This window comes from Glandiceps talaboti, chromosome 13 (assembly GCF_964340395.1).
Source record: "Glandiceps talaboti chromosome 13, keGlaTala1.1, whole genome shotgun sequence".
Lineage (NCBI taxonomy): Eukaryota > Metazoa > Hemichordata > Enteropneusta > Spengelidae > Glandiceps > Glandiceps talaboti.
The window spans coordinates 14,500,232-14,515,460 of record NC_135561.1 but is presented as its reverse complement, the minus strand read 5'-3'; the positions used below and the strand labels follow the sequence as shown (position 1 = coordinate 14,515,460).

The 15,229-nt window shown below is 35.8% G+C and overlaps 1 protein-coding gene across 1 annotated transcript in view; it reads left to right on the top strand.

Annotated features, from left to right (window-relative positions):
* The window catches only part of LOC144445079 (putative sodium-dependent transporter HI_0736), a 13,094-nt gene extending 8,877 nt beyond the window's left edge, over positions 1 to 4,217 (top strand). The window contains exons 8-11 of the mRNA XM_078134631.1: positions 24 to 115; positions 2,456 to 2,607; positions 3,250 to 3,367; positions 3,920 to 4,217. Coding sequence (XP_077990757.1) covers positions 24 to 115; positions 2,456 to 2,607; positions 3,250 to 3,367; positions 3,920 to 4,090 — 533 coding nt within the window. The 3' untranslated portion in view covers positions 4,091 to 4,217. The remainder of the gene's footprint in view (positions 1 to 23; positions 116 to 2,455; positions 2,608 to 3,249; positions 3,368 to 3,919) is intronic.
* The last annotated feature ends 11,012 nt before the right edge of the window (positions 4,218 to 15,229 follow it).

The window sequence follows — 15,229 nt, the reverse complement described above, 5'->3', positions numbered from 1 at the left end:
TGTGTGTTTTGTTTTTGTTACAGTGAAACGTAAATATATAGTTCCGCCGCTATGTGCAGTTGTGTTTCTGATAGGTGTGGGGTCTGCGGTGAAAATCGATTACCTTGTCAATCAGGTAAGGGGTGATATCAATAGTTCAAGATGGATAAAAAACCTAAATTCTCTTACTTTGATGTGGGGGGGGGGGTGGGGGGTGAACTATATTAGTTCTCATCCTACAAAAGCGATTTTACTTTAAATTTAATGAATCTGTTTGTACCTGGGCCTAAATACAAAAATGTTTCTATAAAAAATGTCGTCAAATTGACAAATAGAAGGATTTTCGCTACTGGAAGTGTATGCCACCAAAATATCAAGTAAAGTGTCAACAAAAGAACTATTTTTTCCCCACTACATACTTTGAAATCGATTGTGGTGTCTGAAACAATTATCAAGTTTGTCCCAATTTAGTTAGAAGGGGTGGGGGTCTGAGGCCTAACTAAATAATTTAGTTTTTTATCCTACATTGCACTATTGATCTCACCCTTAATATGACAGCTCTCATTGGTTGATACATGTGACGTCATGACTGTGACGTCATATTTTAGAGTTTTCATCAAAATGGCGGCGCCTCGTTAATTGCACGTGATACGACAGCCGTTTATATTTAGTCGTTAGTCGAGAAATTTGTTGAATATAATATTCATAAAGCTAATGTTTCAGAAAGAAAAGTTAATGCTTTATTTAAGATGTTGACAAATATATAGGATATTTTGAATTCTCTTACAAAAAATATCCAATAAAATTGGCCCTGAAAATTGGCTAAAAATAATCTGAGATGGGCGTGATTAAACATGAATTCAATGTCATTAATTTTATTAACTAGAAATGTGGAATATTTTAACCTGGAGTGTGTATGTGCAATAAAACAAATTATACATAGGCCTGTATCATCTGTAGTTGAAGGTCAAAAGGACCGTGAAACATACACTGGCCAAGTTCAGGACAAAAAAAAACGTTTGCTATCCATTCGCTCGACTGTCCACGGCACTGATCTATAACTTCGCTAACTTCACAGTAGACATGAGCTAGTGCGGTCGGATCCGACCCAGCACTGTGGACAGTTTATCTAACGGATCGCAAACGTTTTTGGTTCTGAGCGCACCGACTGAATACCACAAAGCAACAGGTGGGTGTCGATTGATGAAGACATAAACATGACATGCAGATCATGTCTCATCAGTTTACTTTAATATTGGTGTGAAGGAAAGTCAAAGTAATATCTAGGGACTCTATATGTTATTTAGCCTTTATATACTGTAAAAAGACAGGGTGCTGTAATAATATGCTGATTGATGAGTTATTACATGTTAATTGAAAAATTCCAGTAATGTGAAAAAACGTCATTAATCGTCGGAGATCATACTTTTCTCACATACAGTTCATGAAATGTCCCGGATGTGATTATCAGTTTTAGTCTATGATGTTAGAAGAGCGTTGATGTTTCTTCTTAGTCGTAAACCTGCACTAGCTGCAATTGTGATATTTGTTTTCAGCAAGCAAGCTAAGATATGGTCACTATGAATTAGTCAATTACAAATAAAAAAGCCTTTTATCTCTTTACTAGTGGTCAATATTACCCGTTAGGTAGTGTAGTGATAGATTTAATTAAATCTTGAGCGAAAGCTTGGTTTTGAATATGTCACCGTGTTAAAAGTGTACTAGTTGTAACTGGAGTATCATTTTTCGATCAAACAACCACAATATATTCACTTCTTTCTAAAATGCCAATAGTTAGACATTGCACTTGTCAATGTTCTATATTATCCCATAGACCCTTCACCCACTGTCTATTATTATCCATAAGCAGTACGCACAGGAAACAGGTTGAAGTCGTGATCGCCGTTGAGGGCGCTGATTTTGGATGCGTACCAAAAATCGATTTGATTTGATTTGATTTGGTTTGGTTTGATTTGATTTGATTTGATTTGGTTTGATTTGATTTGATTTGATTTGATTTGATTTGATTTGATTTGGTTTGATTTGATTTGATTTGGTTTGATTTGATTTGATTTGGTTTGGTTTGATTTGATTTGATTTGGTTTGGTTTGGTTTGTTTTGATTTGGTTTGGTTTGATTTGATTTGATTTGGTTTGGTTTGGTTTGGTTTGGTTTGGTTTGGTTTGGTTTGGTTTGGTTTGGTTTGATTTGATTTGATTTGATTTGATTTGATTTGATTTTTCGTGTACATAACTACAAAAAAACATTTACCCAGAGGTGATGCAATAATGTTTACGGTGTATGATATTACCTAACATTACATTTCTTTTAAAAAAGTTCCAGTTACAGTTAGTGCGGGCTTAAGGAAGTGTAGTTATGTGGGATTTCCAATCAGTGGAACCCTTCCAAGGATTTCACACAATCCCAAATATTTAATCAGTTAACACTTTAAGATTCGTTCATTTTGTTTCACCAGGATCTTGTATGGAGTTATGCCTTACTCTTGTCTGGTATGTCGTTCATCTACATGGTATATAGATATGGATCTAATAAATTACGATCAGAGCTGATTAACGAATACAGTACTAGTGACTGGTATCTACCCAAGATATGGGAATGGATGATTAAGTAAGTACTAAGTCGAATTCTGTAAGGTACGCCGTGACGGGGCGCCCTCACACATCGGTCAGCCCAGGCGAGGGCGGAACGACACGACGTATCTTGTGTACGTCAAAATGAATTGCTGATACACATTTATAGTCTGAAACAAAATAAAGTTAATGAAACCGCAGATCTGCTCTTTCGCTGCCCTTTCCCAGTCAACCTTACTATATATTCGCGGATCTCCTAGGATAGGAGTTGGAATATGAATGCTTTAATCCTATCCGTTCATAGTGGCTACAATGGGTTGTATGCTCCCCAATGAGTGGAGCAATTAAAAGGTCTGTACTTGGAGTAATAACTGTAAATGCTTTAAGCAGTGTGGGAAAGCGTTATTTGAAATTATCATTATTATAATTATGATTTAAATATGCTAAGCATAGAGATAGCTAGACGTTATAAGGTGTGCTATTTTTTCACTATTTCTCATCACTGTTATATAACACAATTACAAATCTGAGCTGCCTTCGAGTAGAACTGTGATTCAACAACTGATGAGATATTTATTTCCAAAAATAACAACGAAATATAAATTCACATATATACTGTGATATGATATGATATAACTATGAGAAATAACATGTGTTATCGATTTTGCGTTGTCTTCAGATTCATCGCACCGCTAGAGGTCGCCCTTCTACTGGGTTGGTTCACGGTTGATCAAATCGTATATAACAGTGAGTGGTACAAAGTGAATGGAGACAACTTGATGAGTTGTATTGTACAGGTAACAGTCACACTGCAATACATTGTTTTTAAATCCAATTTTTTGTCAGGAAATTAAGATAATACTCAGGGCAGTGGTTAGGGCTAAAGATGAATTTTGTTTGCTACTCTTCTTGCTCACCTATCAAGGTCTTGAGATGTTAATTTTACCAATATCGTAATTACATTTTCGCATTACAATATAATACAATACAATGTTTCATATGCAATACAAAAACGCCGTGGTTGTGGTGATAATGATCATGGTGGTGGTACTGGCTTTTGGTGGTGGTGCCGTTGTTGTTGTTGTTGTTGTTGTTGGTGGTGGTGGTGGTGGTGGTGGTGGTGGTGGTGGGGGGGGGGGGCTGCTGCTGCTCTTGGTGGTGCTAGTGGTGCTGATGCTGTGCTGGTGGAGGCGACGGCGACGACTTCGTCAACGATGATGACCCAGATGGGAATGAAGTTACGACATACTTCATTTTCACGTTTGACGTCAACTACGACGTAAAACAACATGCAATGCTATAACCCAAGTAAAATAACGTACTTACTTTCGATTTCATTTCATCACCAGTGGACTGCTGTCATCATCCTTACTGTACTTTTCAATATCATTTACGTCAAATATCTTATGCCATCAACACCAACACCAGCCTATGGAAATATGATGTCAGACATGAACCAAGACGTTAGTGGTAATATACAGTTACAGGATGAGAAGTCCTCCCAAATGACGTCACAATGACCAAAATTCTCTTGCATGATCAAACCATGTGACAAAAACTGAAATATCTATAGTTGATCCTATGTACCATTAATTTCTCACCACCGCCTCTGCAATAAGGATGTAGTGCCTGAAGATGGGCAATTTTAAATAGGGATATAACAATGATATATATATACCGTAACCATATAGAACCTCAATGTAAAGTGTTTCATATATATATATATATATATATATATATATATATATATATATATATATATATATATATATATATATATATATATATATATATATATATATATATAGGTATGTATGTATGTATGTATGTATTCATATATATATATTCGAAATTGATATTACCTCTCATAACAGATAAATCCCAAACAAGAAGTTGACTCCAGGGGCTGTGGTCAAATCAAACCCATAACTTACAGTGACAATTTGTGATCCACTAATATAGAGAAAATGTATTATTTTGCACTGGAATATATACAATGTTAATAATTATGCATATATTATGACGACTATTTATTCGTAGTCTAGATAAGATTTGTATAGGATATGCACAGTTTTCATTGAGATACAGAACCTTTATATTTGTCAAGTAATCAAGTTATTGTCATGGTAACGTTTTAAAGCCTATTATGGTATTGGTATAGTTAAAAATAAGACAGTACTAACGGTAGAATATCCAGAATATTGTGTACAGCACCTCGACGTTTACTGTTCACTCTCTCTGGTTGATACAATTATGCAGAGACAAATAAGAAAATGCACATTCTACACTTCAAGATAACAAGACTGAATGAATACAGTTTCTTGCTACATTTTGTCTAAATGAAATAAAGTTATTAGTAGCTAGGACTGCAACAAGACGCAGACACCCAGGCGTCAATGCTTTGATGTCTCTGCCTTTGATCTATGTTATTTCTAATTGGGGATTTTAAAGTAGAAAAAAAACATAGACTATTACAAAATGTCTCTACTTTTCTCTCTTTCAGCTGTATGTAATTCTCTCTTTATTGACTAAATCTCAGACCGCTAAGTTAGTGGTCTGAAACTAAATAAAGACGCCTTGTCCATTCTTCTCCTCTTATCTAAATCAAAACACCCCTGATCTTATAATTGGCGAGAGATCACTTACAATAACAGTTTGCTTTATCTCTCATCTGCTGGGAGATTATCACACTGGACAAACACTCGATCATGCATAAACTAGTAAGGAAGAGAAAGGGGATGTAACTCCAAGAGGAGACGAATGGACAAGGTGTCTTTATTTAGTCAATAAAGAGAGAATTACATACAGCTGAAAGAGGGAAAAGTAGAGACAGGGAAAGAGAAAAAAGAAGTTTTTCTATCACCACAAAACTCAATGAATTGGTCAATAACACACACAAAGTAAGTTATATTGCACCACAAAAACTGATCATTCAATCGATCAATCATTCAACCAAAACTAATAATAAATCAATAAATCAATCGATCGATCAATCAATCAGTTACATATCCAATGGTGTTATAAAGATTAAATATATCATTACTATGGCAACCAAAATGATATGAACTGAAAAAATTAGGTTTCGGCAAAATCGCTAGCATAAAAATACATGTACTCATGTACACGTTTGTATAAATGACGAATCATCCACCGCACTTCCCAAATATTGTCCCGTATGACAATAATATCAAAAAAGTTACCTTTGTAGTGGGTTTATCGTTAGTTGATAAGGTAATTATATATTATTCTCCAATATTTTTCTTCGTTCAAGAAAGGAAAATATGAGAGACCCAAGGGGCCCTTGTCACTGAGTTGCTATGGTGTTTTGTCACTTTTTTAAAATTGATTATGAATAAAAGAAGTATTGATGATCAAATTTTGTTACTGTTCATTCATATTTACAATTGACACCGAATTGGAATATTTTGGAATATATAATTAGTTTGTTTTGTAAACCACCCTCCCTCCTTGGTTTTGCTAATGCAATGTCATGGCGACGTCAAAATTATCACATTATCTATCTATCTCCACCCCCCCCCTCTCTCTCTCTCACACACACACACACACACACACAGAACGGAGATCAACAACCCAAATACACCTGGACAAAGGAGGAACAAGTACACCTGACAGGTTAATATATTCATTCGTACTTACTTGATTATTCGTTTTTTTTTACTTTAAAAGTTCAGCCAATTCATTGACAAACGCAAACGGTGTGCAAAGGTCGACGTACACCATATATGCTTGTACTTGCAAATGACTAAGTGAATTCAACATGAACGAGGCAAGTAGGAAAGATTATCCAAGCAACAGGCAACATGTGGATAGGGCATCACAGGAGGTGTTGTCTTTATGGAATGATGACTGGATAGACGGTGACAGTGTCCTGGATATTGGATGTGGAACAGGGGAACTGGTCAAGCATATAGCAAGCCGTGATAATGTAAGGTGTGTCGTCGGTAAGTTAATCAAATCGAGTCTCTTTTTCTCCAAAAGTCTATGACAGCATATTGATGGTTTTGACGGTAACTATAAGTTCTTCTCGCTGTTTGTACATTTAAATGATAATTCATTATGAGCAGTAGACTTTCTCACAATCTCAACAACATCGATTCTTTGCTAAATTGTCTCTTGCATTCATTTTGGCTTCGGAGGTACACGAAGGTATTTTCACTTTAGTGACTTGGGTAAAGTAATATAAGTCATCATTCCATTTATTTATTTATGTGTCCAATTTAAAGGTGTTGATATTTCTGATGCTGCCATCGACATAGCACTGAATCGCAACAATTCTGTTCTAAACAAAACTCGATACATCGTGACCGATGTTACCAGACTACAGGAAGCCTGCATAGAGTTCAAAAACTCTTTCACAAAGGTCATATCGATAGCAGCTCTTCACTGGATCGACGACATAAAACAAGTGTTCAGGAATGCTTACTGGTGTTTACGTCCGTCTGGTTTATTCAACGCAGTATTCATGATAAATGACCCGCAGAATACGTTCACCTCCGTCTACAATGGATGTTGTGAACTTTACCGGTGGAAGAATTATCTTAAGGTATGAAAGACGCCGTATGGTTACTGTTAGTGGCACCCCCTCAATTGTGATTGTAACAGCGATAATATATATCGATATGAACAAGACAATGAGGACAGTTTATTTTTATTTCTGATCAAATAATGTGTTTATCTTTGTGTAGATTTTACTATGTGATTACAATAAGTATAAATACATCACTGCAGGATTAAAAACTGAAAGAATCACACACACACACACACACACACACACACACACACACACATACACGCACGCACGCACGCACACACACACACACACACACACACACACACACACACACACACACACACACATATATATATATATATATATATATATATATATATATATATATATATATATATATATATATATATATATATAAATATAATATATATTGCCAACAGAAATAAAGTATGATATCAACATTTCATAAAATGAGTGAATGATTAAAGCATTTTTTGTGATCACATGAATAGCTAGGTGTTTTAAGACACGGGTTCACAATCACACATTACTGTTAGTAATAACAAATCGTGTGAATTCTCCAAAAGGTGCAGCAACTTAGAGTCATCCTAACTTTTGACCTATTTCGGGGACGACTCTTAATGCAAATATTGAAGTACATATTACTGTATTCGATTTTTAAGATGAATGTATAGATACCTGTAAGAAAATGAGGGTAAGAAATTACACTATAAAATAACTACTTAAACAAAGGAAACGTGATATAAACAATCTATGACCCCCCACCCCCACCCCCACCCCCCCCCCCTTATTGGTTCACTTGTCTGTAAGGTGATGTTCTCTGTATAATGGTTCAATTTGTTGACATAGACGGAAGTACAAAATGTATGTAGTCGACAGTCTAAGGTAATAATTGTAAAACTTGTCCCTTGAGACAAACTGTACTGCAATATATATAATTGTTTATCAATACAGGTGAATTTCCATGTGAAGAATTAAGGATTGCCACCGTAGACATGGCTAAATTTTATTTTGAAATGAGGTACTTGATGGCTACAATATTATCCCACTTGGTTGTTATATAAAGCTAGATTATCAAAGTTAAATATAAATATAAACCGTGATACCGATACTAAAAGTCTTACGTTATCAAATGCTAAGCTATGTCGATATATTCATAGAAGCTCTCTCACTTTTTTTTCAATACAGAACTTCAAACCCGGCTTATTCCCCTATCCTGGTTCGCTACAAGATTTGAATAACATGGTCACCGACATTGGATTTAAAGTTGTTACAAGTTTCAGGGAATCGCTGAAGTTGAAGTTTGAGTCTGTTGATGAACATAAAGGTGAGGAAATGAACTTCGATGTTTGCTTACAGATACAATTAAGAATATTGCTATAGGTAACAGAATAAACATATCAATGCTGAACTTATAACCTACTAAAATATGACCTGCAAGTACTCCAAGAGGATTGTTTCTAAAGAGATTAGAAGACAACACAGGACAATAAATTGATACAGATGTATTTCGCTTAACAACTTTATCATAGATAATGATTTGTAAAAATGTATGTACGCACGCATATCCGTTCGCACATACATACATACATACATACATACATACATACATACATACATACATACATACATACATACATCAATTGCTTTACTGGATTTATGTTTTTCACAGGTTTTGTCAAACCTCTTCTCGGACATCTTGATTATATACCATTTGAACTACATGCCGAATTTATGGAAGATGTGTATCAACTATTCTATTCTCTTGCACCAAAGGATGAAGCCGGAAATCCTTACTGGTGGTATGAAGTGGTCTGCCTGAAAATTGAAAAATGATTATATCTTTTCGATAACAGCTACATTCAGCTTCTGGACCATTCTTTTGATCCAAGCATAAACGTTTTGCTAAATCATATTTTTATCCCATTCACATTAACCCATTAATATTGAAGTCGTCTGTGCTCACGCTTATTTTAATTTCCTTTACTGTTATTGTCATATTTACGACTCCAATCTGGATTTGTGTCTGTTTAATTTGAATTTCTAAAAACACTTTGGGTAAGATTTGTACCTCAATTGACAGAATGTTATGAATGAGTTTAATTTTCTTCGTTCAGTTAATATGAGTGACCTAAGGGGTCCTTGTCACTGAGTCGCTATATAATGTAACCACATTTTAAAGATAAAGTATAATAAAATAAAAAATTATTGAGTCAGATTTTGTTCTTGTTCATTCATATTTACAACTGACACCTAATTTGCATATTATGGAATATATAATTAGTTTATTTCGTAAACCGCCCTCCCTCCTTGGTGTTTTGCTAATACAATGTCATGGTGACTACATTATCATAGGGGAAAATTACTACCACAATGGCCAATTCGATTTCCAAATCAACAGTCTTTGGTATTTCTTTTTTCAAGTAGATTAATGTTAATTTTAAGCAATAACCCCCGTCGAAGGCGGGTATACACGAGATTTTGGCACAATTCGCGACATATAGCACAGCCGAATGGCGAGTGCTATATGGAGCGAATTGTACCAAATTCGAGTGTATACCCGCCTTCGGCGAAGGTTATTGCTATTATATTATATCAAAATATGTGTCTATTTCTTCTAAATGTGATTCTGTGGTTATTTATATGCCTGAAAAGGCGAATTCGCACGTACAGAAAAAGATCATCGGTAATAGATCGTCGGGAACGAGCATATTATGATGAGTGGATACGTTCATGTCGCCCCCCCCCCCCCACACACACACACACACACACTGCATGAACACAAACCATATACACTGCATTGCATTGCATTGATAAATTACTTTATTTACATCATATAAATGCAAAACGAAAACGCGTTGAAAACTAGCAACAAAGAAAACGGGGCAAGAGGTCAAAGAAAGTAACAATTTTGTTTGGATATTTACATAAGAATACAATCTTGTACACTGCTAAAAATAGATGTCTCGGCGTTGAATCAGTTGAATCGGAGAAAGCTCGAGACAGTAAACCAGAGACGCGACGTTACACAGTCTACTTTAATTTAATGGTTAACAAATTGAACATTGACTGAACCAGAAAATGTACAGTTTTGAAATAATCCTGACGCACTTGACTGATGGTTAAAAGTTAAATTAGTGTTGCTTGATTCAACGAGAGCAGGACGCTGAGACGGCTCGTTGCATGGGAGAACTTGTACCTTATCAGCCACGGGTGATGTTGAAGCCACTGATCGATCGTTGCTTTCGATCGCAAGGTCATCAGTGGAATTATTTGGACTACTGTAACCCAAACTATTGGACAGGATACGTGACATACCTTTACTCTGAAGAAGTGTTAACTTATTGGTATAAGAACGAACACTAGCTTCATTTTTGTGAGTACTATTCATATGCTAGTTTAGGGGCCCATTTTACCACTGCCAGCCATGGTAAAATGGGATTTTACCACAGTTATTATCCAATCAGAATGGCACATAGTAGCATGATATAATATAATTGTATATTACCTGGAAAAATTTGTTCACGAAGCATTTGTATTGAGGAAGCAAGCTGATACAGCAAGTCATTTTTTCACTTTACGTACTTCAGCCTATATCTATTCATTGACAAACGCAAATGGTGTACAAAGGTCGACGCACAGGTACGCCATATCATTTTACGTGTAAATAACTATAATTAGTAAATTCAACATGAACGAGGTACACAGGGAAGATTATCTAAAAAACATGCCACAGGTATGTAGGATGGGACTGGATTTGTCATCTTTATGGAAAGATGACTGGATAGACGGTGACAATGTCTTGGATATTGGATGTGGAACAGGGGAACTGGTCAAGCATATAGCAAGCCGTGATAATATACGGTGTGTCGTCGGTAAGTTATATCAAATCGGGTTTCTTTTTTTCCAAAAGTCTATGACAGCATATTGGTGGCTTCGTCGCTAATTATAAGTTCTTCTCGCTGTGTGTACACTAAAGTGATATTCAATTTGTCACAACCTCAACAACAGCTTTGTTAAATTGTCTCTTCGTTTGATTTTGATTTGAAGTCGTAGCTAGGTAAGAGTTATATAGATAGTCCTCGATTTAGTTCAGTCCCTTGTGTGATATACATTCAAATCGTTTACAAGATATAATATGTGTGAAAATCCTGGAATTCTGTTTGGAAATTGTTCATAGTAAATAACTTATACTAGGTTTTTTCTGATTAAAAAAGAGGAAAGTGTAAACATGTTATTGTAAATCAAATGCATACATTAAGGGTTGTACATAATACCAGTTTTGCTTTCAAAGAACTAGTGTGACAGTCCAAGATGGCGGCCGCCTGCACCCACAAGAAGTGATAGGCTGCCGTAGATTTCTTTATTGAAAACAGTTCGTAACTGTAGAACATGAAGCGAAAAAGTGAGTAGTAAATATGATACTCTACAGTGCGGAGTGTGGGTGTCATTCTTTCAAACGAAATGTCAAAGTGCATCAAGTGAACTCTGTGCAATTTTAACGTCTACTGACTTTGACAACACGATACACGGCTAGTATTGCAAAGGCTGCGACAAAGGATCATGATCAGCGAAGCTGAACGTAATGGATAACTTTCAAGTGCGACTGGAAAGTTTAGATCTGGTGTACAGTATTTAAGAGAACTGGGAATTCCACAGCTACAAAGAGTCAACATATAGAAGTGAAGTTGAACAACTAGTTTTTAAAGTAACACAGGGAACCAAAAGAAAATTAACCACAATCGAACGAAGACATGGTAAACCAGGGTATGAGTGAGATAGAAAATACAAGCGGGCTTTTAGCTGATATTGGGCTGGGTGACTTAGATGTGTCAGAGATGGCAATACTACCCACTGGCCTGAAGAAAACAACTAAAAGTAGATAGCTACCTACACTAAGGTACTGCAGATTAAACTAATAGATATGAAAACAATGCGTAAAAGTTTCCAGAAAGCCAAGAACTTCTCGAAGTCATCAAACAAAGTATACAAGAATGTGTATATATCGAGCGCCCCAGACCTTACTTCTAAACAACGTGAGATAGATAGAAAATTAATTAAGAAAGGAACTTAAAAGCAGGAAAGAGAATGGGGAAGTGAACGTCAAGATATGTAAAGGTAGAAGTGTCACCAATCAGCACAGAGTTGAAAGAGGTATATCAAAAAACTATTAACTGACAAGAATAAAAGTAAATCTTCAGTGTAGTGTAAATAATATATACTCAAGTAATTTTCAAGAGAATGTATAGGAAAATGTGAGCAGCCTACGATGGTTTTTGTATAAATGCCAGAAGTCTGCTAAATAATTTTGGTGAATTTGAAGCTGTAGTAAATGCACTACAACCTGACATTATTGGTTTGACTGAATCCTGGGCCACAAAGGAAAATACAACTGCTGAACTAAATCTCCAAAGATACAATATGTTAGGAAAGGCTAGGTATGGAAGGAAAGGTGGTGGTGTACTAATACATGTAAAAGACTGTTTTGTAATCAGCAATAGAGAAGACCTGTCAAAAAGTGGTTTTTGAAGGGAGTATATGGTGCGAGGTAAATGTAACCATGAAGAGAATTAAATTATTGGTGTCTGTTACAGAAATCCAAGATCTGATGACAGAAAAAAGTTGTTTTGAACATAATAATCTACGTCCAAAGAAAACAGTGAATGTATACTATGTGTGAGAGATTTTCTACCCGTCCATAAATTAGGGTCGACTGACAGCAGAATCAATTGAAGGCCAGACATTTCTGGATACTAATAAGGATTGCTTTCTCACTCAGCATTTGTCCTTGCCAAATAGGGATGAATCCATCCTCGTGCTAAGTTCGTTGTGCTAAACGCCATATGTAATAAGTGAAAACATAACAAAGGATTCAAAGAGCTTCTACGCATATGTATGAAGAAAGCATAAACCAAAGGACTCAGTTGTCTCATTGAAGGACCAAACAGGAAAAGTTATAGACTCGGACTTGGAGCTGCAAAGACACTAAACGCATTTTTTAGTTCAGTCTTTACCCAGGAAGACAGGGACAGTTTTACAAAAATAGAACCCAATGATCAGAATTAATGGCTATCGCACCTTGACATAAACAGTAGATGTACACAACCAAATTACTGAACTCAGTCCAAGTAAAACAAAAGGTCCTGACAACATACACCCAAGAGTACTGACAGAACTTGTTACAGAAATCGAAATACCTATCACTTTGATTTTCAACATGTCATTAAAAAAAGGATGTATTCGAAGAGTATGGGGACAAGCAAATGTTACTCAAGTTTACAAGAAGGGGCCAAAACACTACTATGCTGGTAACTACAGGCCAGCACATCGCACATTCATACTATTTAAAGTATTGGAAACCTTGATAAGAAATGCCATGAGGAATACTTAGAGAAATACTCGCTCATCAGAAGGAGTCAGTATGAGTTAACCAAAAGCAAATCATGTGTGTCAAATTCCCTTGTGTTCTTTCAGTTTGTAGCAAAATCAGTGGATGAAGGAAACCCAAATAGACATAGCATACCTTGACTTTAGTAAGGCCTTTGATAAGGTTCCTCATGCAAGACTAATGCTAAAGCTACAAGCACACGGAATAACAAGGAAGATCAGTGTATGGATTCCGAACTGGTTAACCGAAGTACAGTATTGAATGGAACTGCATCCAAGTGGTCAGCTGTCACCAGTGGTGTACCCCAAGGATCTGTACTAGGACCTATTTTATTTTTGATATACATTAATGACATTGATGATGTACATGTAGTGCTGTCTTTCACACTGAAGTTTGCAGATGATACAAGCTGTATTCAATTGTTAATTCTCTGGCGGATTGTGACAATTTTCATCAAACGGAATATTTCGCACAGTCAAATCAAAATTCTTCATCATGAAGCTGTTCAACTCTTTAGTCAGACCACACATCAAATATGCTGTTCAGTTTTGGAACCCACACTATAAAAAGGACATTGACCTCGTCAAGAAGATTCAAAGGAGAGCGACAAAAATGATACCAGATCTTAGATATTTAAATTATGCAGATAACATCAATACATTGAAGGAAAGGAGGAGTGGAGACTTCGCGTGTTTCGTTTCATTAAGGGATTTGACAAAATTGACCACGGGCTATCATTCAAACATCACCAAATGAAGAGAGCAAGGTTACCGTTGTCGTGAGTTTAACGTTTGCCATGTAATTAGTTATCATTCCCCAATATTTTTCTTCATTCAACCAATACGAGTGACCTAAGGGGTCCTTGTCACTGAGTCGCTATAGAGTGTAACCACATTTTTAAAATAAAGTATGAAAAAAATAGTATTGATGTAGTATTGATGGTCAGATTTTGTTCTTGTTCATTCATATTTACAATTGACACCTAATTTGCATATTATGGAATATATAAATCGTTTGTTTTGTAAACTGCCGTCCCTCCTTAGTGTTTTGCTAATACAATGTCATGGTGACTACATTATCATAGGGGAAAATTACTACCACAATGGCCATTTCGATATCCAAGTCAACAGTCTTTGGTAAATCTTTTTTCAAGTAGAAATGTTAAAATTATATATAACCTGGCAAAATTTGTCTACGAAACATTGTATTGAGGAAGGAAGCTGATATATATATATATATATATATATATATATGACAACTAATTTGCATATTTTGGAATATATGATTAGTTTGTTTTGTAAACCGCCCTTCCTCCTTGGTTTTGCTAATATGTCACGGTGACGTCAAATGTATTACATTATCTCTCTCTCTCTCTCTCTCTCTCTCTCTCTCTCTCTCTCTCTCTCTCTCTCTCTCTCTCTCTCTCTCTCTCTCTCTCTCTCTCTCTCTCTCTCTTTCTCGCTCTCTCTCTCTCTCTCAGAAATCAACAACTCGCTAATACTTTGAATGCTCATTTCCTGTTATATATTTATGGCAGAGGCGGAACAAGTACACCTGAAAGGTTAATATATTCATTCGTATTTACTTGACAAGTCATTTTTCACTTTACAGACTTCAGCCTATATCTATTCATTGACAAACGCAAATGGTGTACAAAGGTCGACGCACAGGTACGCCTTATCATTTTACGTGTAAATAACTATAATTAGTAAATTCAAC